Source organism: Castanea sativa, chromosome 8, assembly GCF_040712315.1.
Source record: "Castanea sativa cultivar Marrone di Chiusa Pesio chromosome 8, ASM4071231v1".
Taxonomy (NCBI): Eukaryota; Viridiplantae; Streptophyta; class Magnoliopsida; order Fagales; family Fagaceae; genus Castanea; species Castanea sativa.
The window spans coordinates 27,216,907-27,225,504 of NC_134020.1; the positions used below are offsets into that span (position 1 = coordinate 27,216,907).

The 8,598-nt window shown below is 34.8% G+C and overlaps 1 protein-coding gene across 2 annotated transcripts; it reads left to right on the forward strand.

Moving 5' to 3' along the window:
- The first annotated feature begins 949 nt into the window (after window positions 1-949).
- Window positions 950-7,638, forward strand: LOC142607445 (telomere repeat-binding protein 2). 2 transcript variants are annotated; one of them, XM_075778947.1, is made up of 10 exons: window positions 950-1,234; window positions 2,655-2,856; window positions 2,978-3,821; window positions 3,972-4,181; window positions 4,290-4,352; window positions 4,455-4,534; window positions 4,889-5,130; window positions 5,725-6,042; window positions 6,389-6,452; window positions 7,106-7,638. In XM_075778947.1, exons 2-10 carry the CDS (start codon window positions 2,776-2,778, stop codon window positions 7,274-7,276), a joined length of 2,073 nt encoding a protein of 690 aa, XP_075635062.1. In that variant the 5' UTR covers window positions 950-1,234; window positions 2,655-2,775; the 3' UTR covers window positions 7,277-7,638. The 2 variants fall into 2 exon arrangements, with proteins under 2 accessions (XP_075635062.1, XP_075635063.1); XM_075778948.1 differs by having other exon boundaries at window positions 952-1,234; window positions 2,981-3,821.
- The last annotated feature ends 960 nt before the right edge of the window (window positions 7,639-8,598 follow it).

The following is an 8,598-nucleotide window of genomic DNA, read 5'->3' on the forward strand; positions in this document are numbered from 1 at the left end:
TTGTTTAATCAATTAATGTATTTTTCAATTAGAAAACATTGTACATTATGTTAATAGTTTTCACACTAATAAAGTAATAATGGAAACGTTACTTGGATAGTCTATCAAACCCCAATGGATTTTTTAATTGGACAATAATTTATTTACATTTTTAATAGTTTTGTTAAAGTAGCAAAATATTAGATTGAAACATGGGTTCTAGTTTTTATTTTATTTATTTAGTTAGAAATGGGTTCCTAGTTTAAATAATGGAATCTTGAACCAAATTTCACATGTTGTGACAAATTCCATTACATCTAAATTTTTTTTTTTAATTTTTTTTATAATGATATCTTTCGTAACTACGGAGTATAATATAAGCTTAACATATTTATATTCTACAGTGACGTACGAGTCACATTTGGATCTGTTTGGTTTTCAATCTCTTCTTTGGTGAGTGGTTAGCTAGACTAATGCAAATTTATTACATATCATCCACAAATCATATTATATTACCAAACCCTCCCCAATAGCAAAGTAAAAGCTTTGCAAATTCATTCATTCCATAATGCATTTTTTCTTTTTATTGGTAACCAAACATCACCCAAATTCAAATGGAAATGGTTTATCTTGTCCCTAGTCCCTACTCTTTACCAAAAATTCATTAAAAAAAATAAAGATTTTCTAATAAAAACAAATAATTAAAAAAAAAAAAAACTAAAATTTTCACTCACTTCGTGACCCAACGTTTTTCTCGATCGTGTGGAGCTGAGGCAACCACAGGAACCAAAAGCTATACACGTGTCATGATCTAAACACAGTTTTAGTGGGTCACCCAATTGCGAAGAACCGGTCTTATGGTAGTTTTTGTACTGACCTGCTATAGCCAGTAAACTTTATAAGCGATAACCGGTAGGTCCGGTAACAGGGGGGTCAATGATATAAGTGCTGGGGGTTTAAGCAAAAGGTTGGGTGGTTTTCAGAGGGTTTTGCATTTTGGTGATCAGAGAGAGAGAAAGTTTATTTTTTTTTAGAGAGAGAAAAAATGGGTGTTGCTTAAAACAAAGAATTAATCGATTTGAGGGAAAGGTTGTTAGTGATGGGAAGAAAATTCTGATTTTTTTTTTTAAATTTGTTGAATTCTTCGACAATTCGCCGATCTTACATTCGCCGGAAAATTCTTAACAGTTTCGCCGGAATTTCAGTTTTCTACGGAAAAAGTTTCGAACTTTGAAAGAAGAATTGTTGTGTGGAGGTGAGTATGCAGAAATTTAGTTTTCAGTGGGTTTTTCATGCTTGGATTGGTCTAAAGGTTGTGTTTTTATGTGGGTTTTATTGTAAAGGCGGGGTTTTTCTTGAATTGGGTGTTTGGTTGCTAAGAAAACATGGGAAAATGATAGAGAAACTTGTAAATGTACGTGCAATTCAACTGCCAAACTTCTATACGATTCCAAAATTAAAATTTTTTTGTTAGATATTTTGATGAGTCAAATGGGTCTTCATTTGTTTTTGTTATTCTGATTTTCACTCTGAATTTCGTTACTTTTTGGCCTTTTTGTTTGGTTAAGTTGTTCTTGCTCAAAGTTCGGGTTTTGATGGTTTCGATCTGATATTCTGGTGGGTTTTATATCATTCAGAAGAAAATTTGATAGAATAATTTTAAATTATATTTTGGAAATGATCTGGAATTTTATTTTTCAGTTGTTTTTTCTTCAAGATCGGTCTTTTACGAGGGTTTTAGATCTCTTAAAATTCTATTTGGTTTGATTTGTGTCCAATTTTTTTCTTAGTAAAATGTTTTAGATTATTTTGCTTAGGTCCTCTATATCAGGGTTTTGTTGTGGTTTATGATTTTCTTTTTCTTGAAAACTTATTCCCTCTTTTTCTGTTTCTCTTAAAAAGGAAAGTCCTTGATATTTATTTCTGGAATTTACCGAAACTAAGTAGGGATGTGTGGGTTTCAATTGTTTATTTTTGAAGCTGAAGCATATTTATTTCTGACAAGTTGTTATTATCTTTTTGATGCCTGAAACTTCTGCCATTGGTTGTCAAAATTTTAAATTTTTTTGCTGGATTTTATGTTTTTTTCGTTTACTGATGGATTGTGGACTTGGGTTGCTATGAACATGATGTTGGTTGCAAGATCACGTGGATCTGTTGGAAGTTACTGAATTTTATCTTTGCTTCTATTACTTCTTTTTTGGTTGGCAATTGTAAACTAATTTCTCCATTTTCCATTTCTATGAACTTGTATTGGTTCGGTTTGGTTGGATGGAATCAATGCCTTGGGATTGGAACAGGAGGCCTGCAATTTAATAGAAACTCTGTATATTTCAAACAGGAAAAACAATCACACTATAAATTGTGAAAAGCAAGGAACTTTGGTTGTTATGGAACTGGCTTTTTATTCAAAATGCAATTCTGTTCAACCAAATGCATTGTTGTTGTTGTTTATTTATTTATTTATTATGCTGTTTGGTATTTTCCTAGTTTCAATTGACATATATTTTATGTCATTTAGATATTGAAGGATTGATTTTTTTCGATTAGTTTTTATTTGTGGATGCATAAATAGCGCATGGGTTGCTTTTTACCAATCTAACTGTTATTGGCTTTACATTAAATCTAGTCGACAAAGTCATCAGACTCAATCCTTTATGGTGATTTTTCATCAGGGTCTTATCTCTTGGTTCTGTGAGCTTGGACAACCGGTGAAGTGCACATTTGTTGAAAATGGATGCAAGATTGCTGGTACTTTGTGTTTGATATATCCTTCTTTGTTATGATTTCTGAGATATGGTGTTACAGAAGAGGTTAGACTATGGATTCATTGGCTATCAGGTGCCTCCCATGCCTCGAGCTACCAGATCAGCGAGGGTAAATATATACTGTTATACTAATGTTGCGAATTGTTGCAATTTATCTAATTACGTTCTGGGTCTTTTTCTTTTTTTTGAAACGATAATCCATATGATTGATATTTAGTTTTGTCTTTTAGAAGAGGGGAACGTTTAGAAAGAGAACTGAAGACAATCAAATGTGTGCATTTGACTTACTGGCCACCGTAGCTGGTAATATATGGCTTGAGAAAGAGAGTTCGCCAACTTCTAGTAATACATCAAATGAAAAAAATGGGTGTGTGTTTGTTCAAAAAGCTTGGGAGAATGAAGATAAACCAGTGAAAATTGAACCTTCTTTTCAAGAAAGTAGTGATAAGAGAGTTTTAGTCTCTGAGCTTGTCCATCAAGCTGGTGATCAAAACTTTAGTTACAGGGAATCTCCACTTCCTCAGAATGATGTCCATTCAGGATTAGCTTCTGTACTAACAACTGAATGCTCAGAGATCTTTGTTGCGGAGAAGTTGGTAAATGGAGAAAACAATAATGAAATGGGAAGTTTTACTAGTAATGTAGATTTAGGCTTCTCTGGCTATAGGGATTCTGGTAATTGTAAATTAGATTGTGAAAATAAATTAATTATAAAAGATGACCTGCACAAGACTGGGAAGGTACCTATTGGTATTGGGGCTGATATGTGCAGTTTGGAGGATCCAGTGGTTTGTGATGGGAGACCTCCTGCACTAGTCAGTTCTGATAGTAGTGTCAAGGTACCTTTGTGTGGGGACCACATTCCCTGTAGCTCTTTTCCCGCAATTCGGGATGATGTAAAAATAGTTAGTAGAGATGATGACGAAAATTCCTCTGGGTGCACTCACCCTAGCACCATAGCAAAGTCCAGTAGGCCAGTATCACGCATTGCAGACCGTAGAATAAGGAAGATTTTGGCTTCAAAGTATTGGAAGGTATCTTCGAAATTGAAGGAAGAGACGCTTTCTAATGTTGGTAAGTTGCTTTATTTGAATGTGGCATTTTTTGTTTGTTTGTTTTGTTTTTTTTTTTTTCTCACTTTTGATTTCTGGTCAAGTGTCATTACCTCAACTTCTATGTTCTGTTCTTTTAAATTGATTTTTTTTCTTCGTTTTCTGTCTTTAGATGGGGATTTGAAGCCCATTTTCCGCAATAGGAAGGGCTATTATAAACGCCAAAGATCTCAAATGAATATTCCTTTTAAAAAGAGGAAAATTTTTCAGCGCAGCTCAGTTTCGAATTCTGATCGATGGATTAGCTATGGGGGCAATTCTCATTCAACTGAGAAGGGCATCAATGGAGATGATTTAGGTTCATGTCTGAAGATGCATGGAGGTATGTTTTGAACCACTTTCTTTTTGGTTTGAATGAATCTTCTCATTAGTGTGTGGCATTTTTTGCTCTCTACATTTTCTTTTTCTAAATATCAAAATCATTGTGCAGCGTCTGGGACATCATCCTCAGTAGTAGGCCAACATACTTCAATTCAATCTAGGGATTCTTATGGTATGAGAATGTTTAATAGAGTTATTCATGTATGCTCTTCTGACTTGATTGGTTTCTGACATTAAGAAGTTTATGCACTAAAGTGTCATTTCTTTTACTCAGTGAAGCTTAGGATAAAGTCTTTCAGGGTGCCAGAGCTTCTTATTGAGATGTCAGAAACTGCAACTGTTGGGTCTTTGAAGGTATAGTGAACTTTTAATTTTTGTTAAAACATTATGTAGCTACTTCATATTATGCCTGCCTTCCTGGTCCTTTTACCCCCTTAGAGGGTGAGTCATTCAATATCCTGAAATTCTTAGTTTATGTGCCATTGTGAAATTAGGACATTATTTTTAGGAAGTCCCATGTTACTTATGCAGAAGCACAGGTATGGGCATTTTCTGCACACATTATTTTAGGGCATGGGGCAACGAGGTGTGGGGATTCCTATATTCTGTATTTCCTTACATCAAGTTATTGGTGTTTGTGTGCATAAATTACCATATTAGCCACTTGGTTTGTAGTGTGTAGTCTGATGTTGTGTAAATGTTTTTTAGAGGGCTGTTATGGAGGCAGTGACTTCCATACTTGGAGGTGGATTACGTGTTGGTGTACTTCTTCAGGGAAAGAAGGTTAGAGATGACAATAAAACTCTACAGCAGACAGGAATTGCTCATGATTACCCTCTGGATGCTTTGGGTTTTACCCTGGAGCCTAACCCTGCACAAAATCCCCCACCTTTATGCCCCAGAGATTCTTCCTGCATGCTTCCTTGTGTCACGCCTCAGCCTTTAACAAGGTAGTGTGAATTCACTCTGAACTTTTTGGAACTAGCCCTCATTTAGTCTCTTCTCAGTCAATCGTCAAACTTGCTAGTTGTTTAGCTTAATTTATTGTTGTTCAACTGAATTTTCAGTCATTTTCTCATTGTTAAAATTAATTATGCTAAAATTTATTAAGTGAAAGTTTAGTTTCTGTGCAAAGAGAGATTTTAATGAATGGAAAGTGGAAACCTTTCTTATGTTGTCAAAATGCTCATGCAGAATTAAGGTGTGCTGCAATTGAGTTGTTAAATTAGCACAGCTCCTCAAGATTTGTACTATTTTTTTCTGTGGTTGCAGCAAATTGTACACTATCATACTGGTTTATTTTTGTGTAAAATGATTTGATGCTGTGTTGTCTCCAAAATAGGTTTTTATTTTATTTTTAATTTTTAATTTTTATTATTTATTATTTTTTTTCGTTACACGATCCGCCTATTTGAAACAGTGAGACTTGATTCTTTCATATTGGATAGTCTGGTTGTTATATTAGTCTTAGGGTTTCTTCCATACCCAAAGTAGGTAAATGAGTTGCAGGTCAGCTTATGTTGCAACGCTTTTTTTTTTTTCAGGTATCCACTGGATTCAACTGTAGTTCATCAGGGCGATTCTCATGCCTCTCCTGAACTGCACGCAGCCAATTTAGGCACCTTCATTGAAAGTGATCATGATTCAGCACCTTCTCCTACTGACACATCAGTTGACAAAAGTACCACAGATTCTAAAGCTCTGGTTGCTGTATCAGCAATGGATGTGGATGAATTAGCTGTGGTTCCAGTTCACAGGAAATTGAAGCGATCTGAAATGGCACAGCGTCGAATCCGTAGACCATTTTCTGTCACTGAAGTGGAAGCACTGGTTCAAGCGGTTGAGAAACTTGGAACTGGAAGGTAGGTTTGATGATAATCAATCTAGGAACTATATGCAGCTGTTTGAGCTTCAGTCAGCCTGAATTTTTCTTATTTGCTAAATTTTGATTGGCCTTGTGCCACCTCACGATGCCTAATTAAATTTTAATTAATCAGGCCCATGGCTCTGCCTATTGTCTACCTCTGTGTAAAAAGCATGTCTAGTTTATTATGTTGCTGTTCTTAGGTTTTTTCCTGCATTTTATTTTGGGATGACTGGAATTGTGATAGATATGATTTTTGAGCCAGCTGTTTTGATGCTCTTCTTATCTTATAAAATATCCCCTTGCTGCAAAATGGAGTTTTAAATGGCTTTCTTAATTTGTAGGTGGCGCGATGTTAAATTACGGGCTTTTGATAATGCAAAACATCGAACTTACGTGGATTTGAAGGTATTGAGCCTTTTTGCTACTTTATCGAAAATCTCTAGGACAGTACTGTTTTCTCTTGAATTAGTTTACTGGGAAGTTTATGGCTATTTTTCCTAATTTGGACTCTTGCTAAATCCATGACTCTCATTTGATGAGGCTGTTAAGATTGTTTCATGGCCGTTGTATTTTACTTTGTTTTAAATTTTAAAAAGATTTTGAATTTCAAAAAGATAACTTTAAGACTCTGGGGCCCCCACAGAGCACTTAGATTAATCTATTCAGGCAAATGGTTGCTTGTATCACAGGCTAATGATTAGCTAGTTCTTTATAGTTTATAGCTTTATTAGTTTCTGTAGCTTTAGCTTTTCAAACACAGCTCTCTTCAAGGAATCTTTTCAATCCTAATCCCTTACGACTTCTTGTGTACACTTTTATTTTTTAAATGTAGTCCTATCTCTCGTTACTAAAATGCCCTTCATTAGATGACATACAGTACCCACTTTTTCCTTTTCCTTTTGCTTACTATATTGCCAAGTGAATCTTGTGTGATCGGCTTAGAGTAAAAAAGTGTAGCATGAGTTGTATTTTGAATCTTATTGGTAGATAACTTTTTGGGTGCTGGCGGCATGTGATTTGTGAGTTTTGATTGTGATGGTATTTTTGGGGGTTTGTAGGATAAGTGGAAAACTTTGGTGCACACGGCAAGAATATCCCCTCAGCAAAGGAGGGGAGAGCCTGTTCCCCAAGAGCTCTTGGATAGGGTCCTCTCTGCCCATGCTTACTGGTCCCAACAGCAAGCAAAACAACAGCTCAAACAGCAGCCAGAGACTTGCCTTCTCCTCTGAAGAAGAGAGGGATGTCTGTCTAGGTGACTCTAATTGTTCATTTCTGTAATTTGTTATGATGTTGTAAAAAGTAATGAGGAAAAAAAAAAAAAATAGAAGTATGAAGAAGAAGTATATTGTAATATTGTAGTTGCTCTAGCCATGGTTTTTTCCCTTTGTGGAGAGAGGCCTTGCGCTTGTAAATAGTTCAAGGAATAAGTGCTTGCTAACCCGAATTCATTCCATGCAAAGATGATGTTATTTTCTTATCTTTGCATTTTCCTTTTTTTTTAGCTGTTCATAATTTAATTGTTAGCGCTTGTATATTGTTACCATTTATTGTTCGGATTAAATTAAATATTGAATACTATTTTAATGGTGCATTTTCTTTTTCTGTGTTAGATTATTGGAGCTATAACTTTCATTGGGAACTTTGTACTGATTGTTTGTTTATTATAACTATCGTAATATATAGCCAACATCTTATTATGGGGAGCATTATTGTCTTGTATTGCCAAATTGGTACTTATTGAATTATGTCGATATCCCGGTATGATAATGTGTCCAACATCAAAGAATTCTTTATTCGAGTTTTACCTAACTGGCTTCTATAGGACTAAAGCCAAACAGAAGTTAACAAAAATGTGGGCAAACTAAGTTAGTTATGTTAGGATGGGATGAGACCATTACGGAGGCACATGAGTGCATGTGTTAGAAAATGAGGTTTAACCGGTTTAAGTTCATTTGGGGTTTTAGATCCAATGGCTTTCATACAAAACGGGTCTCACATCGGAATCTAGGTGCTTATTGAAAACAATGATTAGCATAAGTTCTTACCAAATAAAATAAAATAAAAAAGAAAAAGAAATAATAAATGAAGTGTAGGACCCATTGAAATATATAGGCTGAATTTTTAGACTTAGCAAACGGGTTGGATCAGTTAGGCTCCAGTTTGATACGAATGGGTAAATGCCAAATTAGTTATTGATTAGAAACTTATTAGCCTAAAACAAGTTGGTATCACTACAAAAATTGGTCTATATTGGCTTTTTTTGGTGGCGTTTCCAACAAACACAACTAAATGTCACCTATTATGGTAGTTTTGGCTAACGCTGCTATAAACTCTCAACCTATAGTGGCATTTTTGATGGGGTTGGTTAAACCTTATCTCTCTCTCTCTCTTAAATGTTTTTTTTTTAATGTTTCCTTCAATAAAACCCCTTCTCTCTCTTTCTCTCAAGAGAGAGAAATTTTTTTTAACATACTTTTGAATATCTCTTTTTTTTTTTTCATTTTCATTTTTTTTTTCAAAACAGATAAAACACCTTGATTATTGAAATTGA